This window comes from Eumetopias jubatus, unplaced genomic scaffold, assembly GCF_037043125.1.
Source record: "Eumetopias jubatus isolate StellerSeaLion01/CBP00866 unplaced genomic scaffold, mEumJub1_p1.0 scaffold_4, whole genome shotgun sequence".
Lineage (NCBI taxonomy): Eukaryota > Metazoa > Chordata > Mammalia > Carnivora > Otariidae > Eumetopias > Eumetopias jubatus.
The window spans coordinates 75,840,234-75,854,215 of record NW_028274810.1 but is presented as its reverse complement, the minus strand read 5'-3'; the positions used below and the strand labels follow the sequence as shown (position 1 = coordinate 75,854,215).

The 13,982-nt window shown below is 42.0% G+C and overlaps 1 protein-coding gene across 1 annotated transcript; it reads left to right on the top strand.

Moving 5' to 3' along the window:
- The first annotated feature begins 1,509 nt into the window (after positions 1 to 1,509).
- Positions 1,510 to 13,033, top strand: ZFP69B (ZFP69 zinc finger protein B). Its single transcript, XM_028123229.2, has 5 exons — positions 1,510 to 2,360; positions 4,327 to 4,412; positions 6,367 to 6,493; positions 6,757 to 6,852; positions 10,889 to 13,033. Exons 1-5 carry the CDS (start codon positions 2,234 to 2,236, stop codon positions 12,055 to 12,057), a joined length of 1,605 nt encoding a protein of 534 aa, XP_027979030.1. The 5' UTR covers positions 1,510 to 2,233; the 3' UTR covers positions 12,058 to 13,033.
- Positions 13,034 to 13,982: the final 949 nt, after the last annotated feature.

The following is a 13,982-nucleotide window of genomic DNA, read 5'->3' as shown; positions in this document are numbered from 1 at the left end:
ACTAAATATCATAGACTGGGTGGCTTAAACAACAAAAATTTATTTTCTCACATTTGTGAGGCTAGAAGTTCCAGATCAAGGTCTGGCAGGGTCAGTTTAGCATGAGAACTCTTCCTGGCATGTAGATGGCACCTTCTTGCTAAATCCTCACATGATCTTTCCTCATTGCCTGCACCTTCAGAGAGTGAGTGAGCCCTCTGGTGTCTCTTCGTACAAGGACACTAATCCTATAGGACCAGGGCCCCACCCTTATGGCTTTATTTAATCATAATTACTTCCTCATTCCAAATACAGCTACAATAGGGGGTTAGGGCTTCAACATATGAAATTGCAGAGGTGGGTGGGGAGACACAAAGATTCAGTCCACAACAGCTAGCAAGTACATAGTTTCATTCTATTTTCTGAAGTTTGTGTAAGCTATTGATGTAGAAGTGTATTTAGAATGTTGTACTCCGGGATGCCTGGGTGGCTCAGTTGGTTGGGCGTCTGCCTTCTGCTCAGGTCATGATCCCAGGATCCTGGGATAGAGCCCTACATCGGGCTCCTTGCTCAGCGGGAAGCCGGCTTCTCCCTCTCCCACTTCCCTTGCTTGTGTTCCCTCTCTCGCTGTGTCTGTCAAATAAATAAAATCTTAAAAAAAAAAAAAAGATGTACTCCTATTCTGTTGAGACAAAACCCACCAATAAAAGTGCATTACAGTATAATCATTTTTGTAGAGAATACATAAAAATGCATGAAGAAAACATGGGGTGTGTGTGTGGGCGGGTGGTTGTGTAGGTAAGTCTGCACTAAATGTTAGCGATGCTTATCTCTGCTTGATGAGATTCTAGGTAATAATTACCTTGCTTTTGTGTATTTTCTGGCATTTCAGAAATAACAAGAAAAGCAATTAACATAAGAATTTATTGAATGCTAGCGCAAAAACGACCTGATCATGGTAGTCTTTTAATAAAACACAGGATTCCATTCCATTTTCAGTCTTTTCTACGTACGTATGAAGTAAAAGTGCTATGGATTCGTTTAAAGCAATGTTGTTTGGACAAAAAGGTGGTAGAGAAGTTTCCCTTTTGTCAAGGGTTTCCAATCTCCCCATGGAAACATTCGCTTGCCTCTTGCCGGCAGAAAGGAGACGGCTCTATTCAGTAGATTGGGTGGGGACAAGAGCACCGGCTCCGTCTCCTTCCGCAGGAGTGGGGCTGCATCCCCCGTGGTTGGGATCCGGAGCGGCAGCGACCCCGGAGTGACGGAGTGACGGAGTGACTGAGTGACAGGGCCTCCCGGCGAGCATGCCTGGAAGCGCCGCGAGCCGGAGGCTGGCCCGGAGGACGCTGGGAACCACGCGCGGAGGCCGCTGACACGCAGGCGCACCCGCCACAGCTGCGCTACGTGGGAGCATCTCGGCGCTGCGCGGGGGGCTGCCGGCTGCCGGGCGAGGGGGCGAGGGCGAGCGTGGCGAGCCGGCCAGCGGGGTGAGCGGGGGCTGCGCCGGGTCCGGGGCGGGAGCGACGGGAAGCGCCGGCTCCGCCCCGCCTGCGGTCCCCCGTGGCGCGTGGTGCGCCCGGCGGCCCAGGGTCGCGCTCAAAGACCGCGAGGTCCAGGCCTGGAGAAAGGTTTATTCTCTCCGTTGCTGGAGGAGGAGACGGGATTGCAGGGGTTCCGTGATTTGCCACGGCCAAGCGAAGCGAAGGAGCTGGGATTCAAGCCCAGTGCCTTCGGGATTTCAAATCTCAAGACTAGTTTAAACAGAGTACTACCTACAACAAAGAACTGAGCTTTATTCATCTCTTTGTGCTTCATGACACCAGTACCGTGGTTTGGGCTGTGTATATCCACCGTCTCCATGTACCTTTTGTAAAAAATAATCACTATTGGTGTAAGTTCTAGAATTTTGACTGTGCGACTGAGCTTTCTAGATCCTTTTGCTAACTAATGTTTTCTGTCCAGTTTCACCAGGCGGCTATAGAGGTGGCTGCTTAGAAACCTGGACCCTCCAGCTGCTTGCTAAGGAGACAGAGCTCAAGACGAGATGTTCCTTGCGAGCCTAGACATTTAAAAGGTCCAGACTCTGGATTTTGGTACTGTATGTTCCCAGGTGCGCCAGAGTGGAGGACTCCAGCACAACTGGGAAGCCCGAGTTTCCAGCAGTTTGCTTATCAAAAGTGGCCAAGCCAAATAGGACCTTCTGCTTTGTGGGCTGAGACAGAGAGCCCCATAAAGGAGTGCTGAAGTCATCATGCTACAGCAGCTCCTAATCACCCTGCCCATGGAGGCCAGCACCTGGGTGAAGTTGCGCCATCCAAAGAAGGCCAAGGAGGGGGCGCCCCTGTGGGAGGATGTGACTAAGATGTTTGAAGGAGAAGGTGAGAATAGGCTGGTTGGCGGGAAGGAGGAAAAGCAGCGTCTTCTAGTGTGAGAAGGAAGGTAGACAGCTGAGCGGAAGCATCCCTTGGGGAGGCAATTGGGTAAAAGGTCTCTGGAGTTCTTGATTATGGCTCCTGGCCTGGAGTTTTCCTGAATAGTACTGTAGGTTCAACCTGAACCCAATATCTAAGTGTCATGACTGTATATGTTATTTCTTTTCATTTTCCCCATGTGGGGCAATGAAGACTTGCCTAATTTTCTTTATTTTACAGTGAGGAAATTTGAATCAAATGAGAGACCTGTCCAGGCACTTGTTGGCTAGGTCAGAAGTAGAAGGCAGCAGGGAAAGCACCAGGTGAGCCTGGAGTATCTTGTGCTAGAAAGCAAGGAAGAGTCCAAAGACTGATGGACATGTACCAGCAAGATGGCAAGTTTGGAGAAACTTAGGACTGTTAAGTATACAGATTGATTGTAACACCTTGAATAAATAAAATTCCATAAGTTCATGATGACACTTAAAATAGAGAAAGGAGGAAGACTCATTAACCAACAGTGGTGGTGATTCATATGCTGATTTCTCACTTTGGAAATAAATTATTATGGGAACAAAGAATGCATTTACCTTGCGTTTTAGATCATTTGCAATTGCTGAGGGAAAGCTTTTTACAGAAAATATCTGCCAATAAAAAGAGTAGAAGGAATGATAAGCTATTTTACTATAAATGAAATAATTGAAAAGCTAATGGGGCAGGGTATTCACAGGGTGCCAAAGTATTGCCCCCATAAATTACTTGCTAAATTCTAAGGAAAGAACATTCTTTTCCAATGGCGATATCTGGTGGTCACTGTCTTTTTTTTTTTTTTAAGATTTTATTTATTTACTTAAGAGGGAGAGGAAGAAGCAGACTCCTCACTGAGCAGGAGTGAGTAGTGGGGCTTGATCCCAGGACCCTGGGATCATGACCTGAGCCAAAGGCAAATTCTTAACCATCTGAGCCACCCAGGTGCCCTTGGTGGTCACTCTCTTAACCAAATGTGTCAATGATGGGATAACCTCACATTTTGTGTCTTCTGGGTAGTGTAATAAAAAGCACATTAGTATCACTCATGAAGAATTCCTGCCAAAATATTTAACCTGGTCCTAAATTGAGCTTAAAGGCTGAACTTCTGGCTTAAAGAAAATACAGGGGATTGACAAGGTAAACCTTAAGGTAAGGACAACGATTTATTTGCCTTAATTCCTAGTTCATATTTTTAATAGCTAAATTCAGCCAGTATTGGAATTCTAGCAACCTGGCAGGGTGTTATGCTTAACACTTTAGCAGATAGAAAAAAAAAATGAACCAGATAGTTTCTACCCATATATTCATACTAATATTCAATTGAGGAAGATAATTATATAAATAAATATAGCAGGAGGCAGTCTGAGATCGATATCTAAGCCGAGATAAAAACAAGCTTTGGAAGAGTACAGGGAAGAGGAGGCTTTCTTCTCATTAAGAGTGTTTGAGAAAACTTCACCTGAACCGGTCCAGAAGGATATCTCAGTTTTTCACCAAGTAGGAGGTATGTTCAAAGAAGGGTGACTGGGGCTATGTGGGTGGGTGAGTCCAGTGGATGAAGAAGGGTAGAGAAACAACAATGGACTGGTCATGGAGGATCTTGAAATCCATGGGAAAGTATTTGGATTTTTCTTTCTTCTCAGTGGGGAAGCTTTGAGGATTTTTGAACAGAGGAGTGGCCCAGTAGATCTGTGCTTCTGGACCAGTGTTGACCATTGGGGAGTATTAATGCCCAAAGCAGTGCACTGTAGCTCCTTTTCATTAAGGAGGCTCCAGTCTGCTCTCAGTTGCTCTAAGTGTCCCTCTCTGTGAATGTTTTGAGAGAGGAGCTGTGTTCAGCAGGTCTGCAAGCTGTTTTTCTATTTGGGAAGATGTAAACCTCATGGCTCTTCTCCTATCTCAGTTTTGCTCTCTCAGGATGTTGATGAGACCCAGGGAGAAAGTCTCGAGGACGAAGTCACCTCTAGGCCCTCGACAGTGGAATCTCAGGTGGGTTGGAGTTTCCTGTCGCTTTCTTAAACTTGTTTCTCAGATTCTAAGAGCCTTGGACTTTGATTTTCTTTGGCTTAACTTGCTGGGTTGGATTTTCTTAGCCTGTTCTAAACCAACCCACATTGATTGATTTCACTGGTAATTTTCCCACCAATAGTAGACGGTTCCTCATAATAGGAGATTCACCATAATAGAAGGTTCCTGAGGAAACTTCTTGTTTCAGACAAGCCTCTGGCCATTTATCCAACACATTGAAAAATCGTGGGGGATGGGCTAAATGGGTGATGGGTATTAAGGAGTACACTTGTGATGATGAGCACTGGGTGTTATGTGTAAGTGATGAATCACTAAATTCTACTCCTGAAACCAATATTACACTATATTCTATATTCTAACTAGAATTTAAATAAAAATTTGAAAAAGTAAAAATAAAAATTGTCCTGGTGTGTGTGTGTGTGTGTAAAAGTATATAATGTAGTTCTTGCCCTGAAACCTCACAGTGTCATCTAGGGGAAAGACAAACAAAACATTTTTTTTTTTTTACTTAAATTCAATATAGCACATCATTCGTTTCAGATGTAAAACATTTTAGGCAACATTTAAAAATTAACAGAATGCGGTTCTGACATCTTTGGAGATGTAATGCACTTCATTAATGACCTTTAAGAGAGGATTGCTGGTCATATTTTGGAGCAGAATGGTAGATGAAAAGGGAAATGAGTAGAGACTGGTAGGTCATGAAGGGCACACACTAAATAGGCTGACCCGAAAAGAAAGGAAAACTTCCAAGAGCAGTTTAATAGTGTCTGTGTATCATAAATGAGCTAATCAGAAAACCACTGGCAGCAGGCAAAGCTCTGTGCTACCAAACCCCCAAATCATAGGGAACCTCAGAAAATAAACAGAAAATCAATATAGAAGGAGATATTCTTAGAGAACAGAAGACTTTTATAGTGGAATGATCTTAGTTTTTAAAATAACAATGGTATAGGGTTTAATCCCGTATCTTTAACATTCCTCAAATTCAGTTTTCTAATGGGTTAAATGTGGATGCTATTGCCAGCCCAATAGGCCTGAAATGCCTTCCAGACTTTTTATAATACCTAAAAAGCAGTAGAGTCATCTTTATACTTAAGGAATGTGTTATTATCTTAGTCTTCTGGCTTCTGGGTTCTCTTTGCATTTGGTGACATTTTTAAAAATAACCATAAAATGGTTATTTAATTTGTGTGGATCGTACATGACAGGCTCTTGTACTTTACAACATGGTATCTGCTTTGGTCAAATCTTCCTTACTAGGCAGAATTCATGCTCCCTCCAGGAATGTGCTGTTCTCACGTACTTTTCTTACTAACAGAAATACCCAGCTAATGGTGTTTTATCTATGCTGAAATGTTCTCATTTTATTTTATTTAATATTTTATTTATTTATTCATGAGAGACAGACGGAGAGAGAAAGGGAGAGAGAGAGAGAGAAAAGCAGAGGGAGAAGCAGGCTCCCAAGGAGCAGGGAGCCTGATGCGGGACTCGATCCCAGGATCCTGGGATCATGACCTGAGCCGAAGGCAGACGCTTAACCATCTGAGCCACCCAGGCGCCCGAAATGTTCTCATTTTAACCAATTCTCTCAGCCCAACAAAGGTCCCTGTCTTCTCTTGCAGCGTTAGCCTCTTTTGAACTCTCCCTTTCCTCAAATATTCCTGATCTTTATTGTCCTTAATCCAAATTATTATATAACTGCTCTGAGACCTTCTTTAATATTTCATGAGTATTTCTCCTTCAGCCAAATGATAAGTTGCAAAAGACAACTTACATGCTTTCTGCATTGTTTGTAATCTCCTGCAGAGAGTCAGCCAACCAATTTTCAAGAGAGTGTCCAAGTAGACTTGGCTAGAATCTCTTAGCATGTAGGCAATATTAGAACTGAAAAGGAACATATTTGATATTCTAGGGACTATTGACCTTCAAGGACATATCTGTGGACTTCACCCAGGAGGAGTGGGGGCAACTGGCCCCTGCTCACCGGAATCTATACCGGGAGGTGATGCTGGAGAACTATGGGAACCTGGTCTCTGTGGGTAAGGATGAGTTCCCCTTACAACCAGAACCTGCCTGTTGGAAGAAAATCTTTGTTTCTAACCAAAGTGCTATGCTTGGGCTTTGGGTTGTGATAGAGCTTTCTAGTTCCCTCTAAACAGCAAGTTCAGGATAGCTGTGGTCTTTTCTGCCCCGGTCTTTCTACTCTACCCCTCAGCAGGCCTGAATACCAAAGAACTGTCTTTAAATTCTTGGGATGGCTCTTTGACCTCAGCACATGCAGTGTTTTCTTTTTCATGAGCAGGATATCAGCTCTCCAAACCTGGTGTGATTTCCCAGTTGGAGAAAGGAGAAGAGCCATGGCTGATCGAGAGAGAGATTTCAGGAAGTCCAAGTTCAGGTAAGAGCAAGACAGTTGGGGCCTTTGTCATGTTTGCTGGAGAGCTCCACTTGAGGCCTTCTCCAGGCTGTGGGGAAGACCATACTATCTGGATGGGACCCCCGAGAAACCTGATTACCACCTACATTTGCCTCTTCTCATTAGTTTCTCTGGAGTAGTGGGGAAAGAGATGCCTTTCTCCTCAGGGTTAGTTTTCTTGACTAATTCTCCTGACCTGACTTTCATGATTTTCTTGCTTTCTCCAGTATTCCAAACCTTGCCCTGATCATAGCTTCTTTCTCCTGTCCATTCAGGTATTCATGGGTCTTCTCTCATTAAGGAAGCACCTTTCACCAGATTCTCATGTCATTTTATCATGGATCTCACTCTCACGATTCCTTTTAAAATTTTTTCCTGAATCTTACTCTGTAATCATAGTTTCAATTCTGATTCTCTTTTTAACTTGTATAGTTTAACTTTTTATTTCAGATAACTTAGGACTGTGTGAGAAATCCACACAGAATTCCTTCTTACCAAATCAAACAGATTTTAACAGCCTTCTTCATCTGAGAACAGGAATGACAGCTGTTCATCCAGGTGGCCTCTGTGAGTCCTGTGCCTACGTTAGCTGCATCTTACAGAGGAGGAAAAGAAGGCTCACAGGTTAAGAAATTTGTCCAGCATCACTTAGCTCCTGGTTGGTGGAGCTGGTATTTGAATTCGAATCCTCCTGACTCCACAGTTTGTGTTCTTACGGTGCAATTCTACACAGCGGCGTTAGGTTCATAGACCTCACCACCTTCTTGGTATCTGTCCTTTCCTCCACCAGCCAGTTTAATAATTTTTATCTCCTCTGTCTCTCTTACTGCCTTTTCAGTGCTTCTCATCAATATCCTTTTTAATGCAGATACATCATTTCCACCTCTGTTAGGATAGGTTAAATGACTATAGCAGATCGACTTTAAAATGTGGCTCAAACGGAATAGGAATTTCTTGCTCATACACTGGTCTTGGGGAAGTGGTTAGGCCAATGCCACTTCTTTTCCACCTAGCGGATCTGGGATTGAGATTTCTCCCACACGGTGGTTGCACCATCCCCTAAGGGCCTGCTCCTCATCTAAGGATAGCCAGCAGCAGGATAAGAGCATGCAGGAGTCCCATCTGGGAGCTTTAATGGGCCAGCCTGGAGTGGTTCACGTGACTTTTCACTCTGAGTCACTTGTGGGAGAAACCTTTGTCCCTTCACTCAAATCAAAATCAAGGAAGATTGGGAAATATAGTGTAGTTGCGTGTCCAGAAATGGGAAGAACAGATTTTGGTGAATATCCAACAGTGTCTGCCACAATCCCTGAGGGGCCTCTGTCTTTTACGCTGCTGTTCTGTATCCGCACAAATGCCCACAAATGCATTGTGATGGTTTCAGTTGTTCCTTGACACCTGTATTTTCCATATTTTCATCTTTGTCTCATACATCCATATGAACTCTATTCCCACATACCCCTGGTATTTAGGACATCTCTGTCTAGATGCACTGTTGTCACTTCAAACCCAATACATCTGAAAACAGAGACCATCCTTTCTCCCAAGCAGATTTCTCATCCTGACTCCTATTCTTTTAGTCTCAAAGACCAAAAATCATGGTATTAGCAAGAATGTATCATGTTTTTCTACTCTCAGTGCTTCCTCATTTCTCATGCTTCTCCGATATTACCTGCTAGTAGATCCACTTTTCCTCTTCTTTTTTAAAAATTATTTTTATTTTTTATTTTTTTTAAAGACTGTATTTATTTATTTGTCACAGAAAGAGAGAAAGCACAAGCAGGGGAAGCAGCAGGCAGATGGAGAGGGAGAAGCAGGCTTCCCGCTGAGCAGGGAGCCCGATGCGGGGCTTGTTCCCAGGACCCTGGGATCATGACCTGAGCTGAAAGGCAGATGCTTAACCAACTGAGCCACCCAGGCACCCCTATTTTTAAAGATTTTATTTATTTATTTATTTGTCAGAGAGAGAGAGGGGAGAAAGAGCACAAGCAGGCAGAGGGAGAAGCAGGCTCCCAGCTGAGCAAGGAATCTGATGCAGGACTTAATCCTAGGACCCTGTGATCATGACCTGAGCCGAAAGCAAATGTTTAACTGACTGAACCCAGGTGCCCCTTCTCCTCTTCATCTTTGTTGATGCAGTGCCAAGACAAGTTCCCATGATCTCATGCGTATTACTATGATTTTTAGTTGTATTTTTGATGTTTTATTATTTTTCTGAATCATTTTGAATGTTACTGTCAGATTTGACCTCTTGAAATATGACATTTTTCTTGTTCTTACCCTAAAAAGTTAAGTGACTCCTTATTCCCTGTAATAAGTAATATAAACATCTCTACTTGCTTTTTTAAAAAAGATTTTATTTACTTATTTGCAAGAGTGGGAGTGGGAGCGCAAGTGGCGGGGAGGAGCAGAGGAAGAGGGAGAGAGAGAATCTCAAGCAGACTCCATGCTAAGCATGGAATCCGACATGAGGCTTGATTTCACAACCCTGAGATCATGACCTGAGCTGAAACCAAGAGTCGGATGCTTAACCAACTGAGGCACCCAGGCACCCCCTCTCTACTTGCTTTTTAAGTCCACTCCAAGATTTATCCAGCTATTTCCAAGCACTTCATATGTACTATTACTAAGGTGAGGTTAGAAATCCTGGGGAACAGGAGTTTGTTGTGAATGGGGAATATTGGTAGTTTAAGATGGCAGGGTCCAGAATGGATGGAAGGTAGTAGAAAGAGAATAAAAACTAGAGAAACTCCCTCTTCCAAAAACAATTGTCCCATATATACTATGGATAGACTATATAGTCTCTATCCTTTAAGATTTTACAGTATAGTTAATAATGTGTCACAAATTCAGAAGCCCATTTTTCACACATACAGTTATAGGCAAGAATTATAATGATTGATAAAAATCGAGTGAACTTACTGGGACGGGCACCCACGTCTACTGAGAGCACACATATCTAGAACCCAGTAATTCCTCTTTAGTAAATCCTATGAAATATTGACAGGAGTGTAAACAAATGTTTGCATAATGATTACATGAAAAACTGGAGACAACCTCAATATTTTTCAGTAAAGAAAAGTCAAATTATGATTCGCCAACCAGTGGAATGCAGTGGGATGCATTGCGCTTCTTAAAAAGAATGAGAGAAATCTAACTGTACAGACAGGACGGCCCATAAGATATAGTTGAATAAAAAACAAAACAGATGCAGAACTATATATATCCCTTTTTTGTGCAGATTTATATTTGTGACCATACAAACATAAATGCACACATTCACATATACATACTGTTGGGAATATCTAAATGGATGTATTCCAAAATCCTAAGAGACTGAGGGAATGGAGATGAGATTGAGAGAGGCTATTCTCCTATATTATTTAATGTTTTATTTTAATGTGTAGAAAGTATGAGATAAATACTTGAAAAAAACTTTTTTTAATAGAGAAAATTTTGTCGTAGAACTATGGACTTGAGATGATATGGCACTAGAATCCTGTGTTCCTTAATCTTATCTCTTGATATTTACCCTTACAACAATGCTCTCTTCTTAGTGCACTTCCTTCTGGAATTCACATGGATGAACTCCTCCCAATTCCTGGAAGTCCCCTTCCATACTCTAAAAGCTTCTTTCTTTTGACCATTTCTTCATTTCCTTTTATATTAGCTTTAAAGGGGGCAGAACTACATTTAAGATAGTCCAAGGTTTCTATGCTTGGTACATGTTCATTTTCCCCCTCTATGGCCATTTATTTTTTAAAGTGCACTGAAGGGGCATCTGGGTGGCTCAGTCGTTAAGTGTCTGCCTTCAGCTCAGGTCATGATCCCGGGGTCCTGGGATTGAGCCCCGCATCAGGCTCCCTGCTCAGCGGGAAGCCTGCTTCTCCCTCTCCCACCCCCCTGCTTGTGTTCCTGCTCTTGCTATCTCTCTCTGTGTCAAATAAATAAATAAAATCTTTAAAAAAATATAAAGTGCACTGAATGTGGGTCATTTGTATTTTGGGATTTCTTTCAGACTTGGAGAATAAAACAGAAACCAGGGAGTCAACCTTAAAGAATGATATTTCAGGGGAAGAATTACACCATGGCCTAAGGAAGGAACAGTCCACAAGAAGAAGCACCATATATTCCACATTGGGAAGAGTCTCCAAATGTGATAAGTTAGAAAGCCACCAGGAAAACCAAGGAATGGGTGAGCGGCAGATCCCCTTGACCCACGAGGAAACACTCACCCAGGAGAGAGGCCGAGAATCTAACAGATTTGAGAAAAGTATTAATGTGAGCTCAAAAGTTATTCCTGGACAAGAAGGTCCTCCAAGAAAAAAAGACCATAAATATGATATATCTAGAAAGAAAAGTAGATACAATTTAGATTTGATCAATGATTCAAGGAGTTATACAAGAATGAAAACTTTTGAATGTAATATTTGTGAAAAAATCTTCAAACAGCTCATTCACCTTACAGAACACATGAGAATTCATACTGGAGAGAAACCTTTCCGATGTAAAGAGTGTGGAAAAGCCTTTAGCCAAAGTTCATCCCTTATTCCACATCAGAGAATCCATACTGGTGAGAAACCCTATGAATGTAAGGAATGTGGGAAAACCTTCAGACATCCATCATCTCTTACTCAACATGTTAGAATCCATACTGGGGAGAAGCCCTATGAATGTGGCATATGTGAGAAAGCATTCAGCCAGAGCATTGGGCTGATCCAGCACCTGAGAACTCATGTTAGAGATAAACCTTTCACCTGCAAAGATTGTGGAAAAGCATTTTTCCAGATTAGACACCTTAGGCAACATGAGATTATTCATACGGGTGTGAAACCCTACATTTGTAATGTATGCAGTAAAACCTTCAGCCATAGCACGTACCTAACTCAACACCAGAGAACTCATACTGGGGAAAGACCATATAAATGTAAGGAATGTGGGAAAGCCTTTAGCCAGAGAATTCATCTTTCTATTCATCAGAGAGTCCACACGGGAGTGAAACCTTATGAATGCAGTCATTGTGGGAAAGCTTTTAGGCATGATTCATCCTTTGCTAAACATCAGAGAATTCATACTGGAGAAAAACCTTATGATTGTAATGAATGTGGAAAAGCCTTCAGCTGTAGTTCATCACTTATTAGACATTGCAAAACACACTTAAGAAATACCTTCAGCAATGATATGTGACATGTTCAACATCAAAGAATCCTCATAATGGAACAAAAGCCTCTAAATCAGAGGTTTTCTGACTTTTGGATTTCAAGAAGCAATAAATTTTTTTAACGACTTGATCCAATGTTACAACTATCAGTTTTGCCATATTAAAGAAAGTACCTTTTACCAACATTGCTTCAGAAAAGAAAGGGCATTTTAATATTTTTAAATATAGGAAGGATGTAATCATTAGGAATAATACTTAACATTGAATTAAGTTAGCTTTATGAAAATCTCCCAAATTTGTCTTTATTTTTCTCATTTCATTATGGGCCAGTGAAAAGTTCATCATGCCAAATTATTGATACTTGGATTGGCTTTTGAGAATCACTGTTTTAATATCCCTTAAATAATCAGAATAAAATATAAAGTATAATTTTTTACTATAGACCTTTATATGGCTAGAAGAGGTATAAAAAAATACTGGTTGGCTCATTTCTAGAAGAAATAATGTAAAGGAACCTTTCTAGAATTGATAGATAACCTACTACACGTGAAATAACTTAAGTATATTTTATGGTTTCTTGTAGAGAATTGGCAAACTTTTCATAAAGGGCCAGATGGTAAGCATGTTAGGTATTGTGGGTCATATGTGGGTCATATTGTGGGTCATACTGTCAGACCACTCAATTCACAATGTTAGTGCAAAAACATCCAGAGAGACCTATAAACCAGGGTATCTCAGCCTTGGCACTGCTGATATTTTGGGCCAGATGTTTTAGGCAGCTGTCCTGTGCACAACAGAGGGTTTAGCAGTATCTCTGGCCACAAGTTGCCAGTAACAGATGCCAATAGTGTCCCCCCTGCCCCGTAACAACCAAAAATGTCTCCAGATGTCGCTAGATGTGCCCTGGGGGTCAAGATTGTACTCATGAAGTACTTGAAAACCATTGACCTAAATGAATGGGTGTAGCTCTGTTCCAATAAACAGTAAACTTCATGCAAAAAATTGGTGTTTGGTTGCATTTAGCCTGAGAGCTGCAGTTTACCATTCCTGCTATACAGTACATAAATAACTGTACCCCTCTTGCCCCTGAGCAAGCACAGCAAGAATAGTGATTGGTCATATAAGGTTATAGGGTGGTGGTTTTTTTTTTTTTTTAATCTGCTTTGCTGGAACTTTTTTTTTTTTTAAAGATTTTATTCATTTATTTTGGCAGAGAGAGACACAGCGAGAGAGGGAACACAAGCAGGGGGAGTGGGAGAGGGAGAATCAGGCTTCCCGCAGAGCAGGGAGCCTGATGCGGGGCTCGATCCCAGGACCCTGGGATCATGAGCTGAAGGCAGACGCTTAACGACTGAGCCACCCAGGCGCCCCGCTGGAACTTTTTTTTAAAAAAGATTTTTATTTATTTATTTTACAGAGAGAGACACAGCGAGAGAGGGAACACAAGCAGAGGGAATGGGAGAGGGAGAAGCAGGCTTCCCGCCAAGCAGGGAGCCCGATGCGGGGCTTGATCCCAGGAGCCTGGGATCATGACCAGAGCTGAAGGCAAACGCTTAATGACTAAGGGTGCCACACAGGCACCCCTGCTTTGCTGGAACTTTTGATGTGTTCTGCTATAATGTCATATTAAAACCTTAGACATTTTATATAATTTCTGGAATAGTTCTAGCATTCAACCATATAATATAACCTGAGGAGGTTTATCATCACTTATTTGACAGTGTTTCCCATGTGACTTGACATACCAAATAAGCCTAATTAGTCAAAAAGACTTCATTTAGTAGTTGAATTTTGGGAAGTTTATCTGAAATATCAGAAGATTTTAAAGTACACGCCTAAGTAAGATTATAGATCATTTAAAAACTTAATTGGGGCACTTGAGTGGCTCAGTTGGTTGAACGTCTGACTTTTGGTTTCAGGTGAGGTCATGACCTCAGGGTCATGAGATCGA

What these genes read in the sequence shown, in the direction of transcription:
- ZFP69B (XM_028123229.2), top strand. Translation starts at nt 2,234, where the DNA reads ATGCTACAGCAGCTCCTAATCACCCTGCCCATGGAGGCCAGCACCTGG. An exon ending in CCTCGACAGTGGAATCTCAG is followed by an intron (nt 4,413 to 6,366) that starts GTGGGTTGGAGT and finishes TTGATATTCTAG; the next exon opens with GGACTATTGACCTTCAAGGA. An exon ending in TGGGAACCTGGTCTCTGTGG is followed by an intron (nt 6,494 to 6,756) that starts GTAAGGATGAGT and finishes TTTCATGAGCAG; the next exon opens with GATATCAGCTCTCCAAACCT.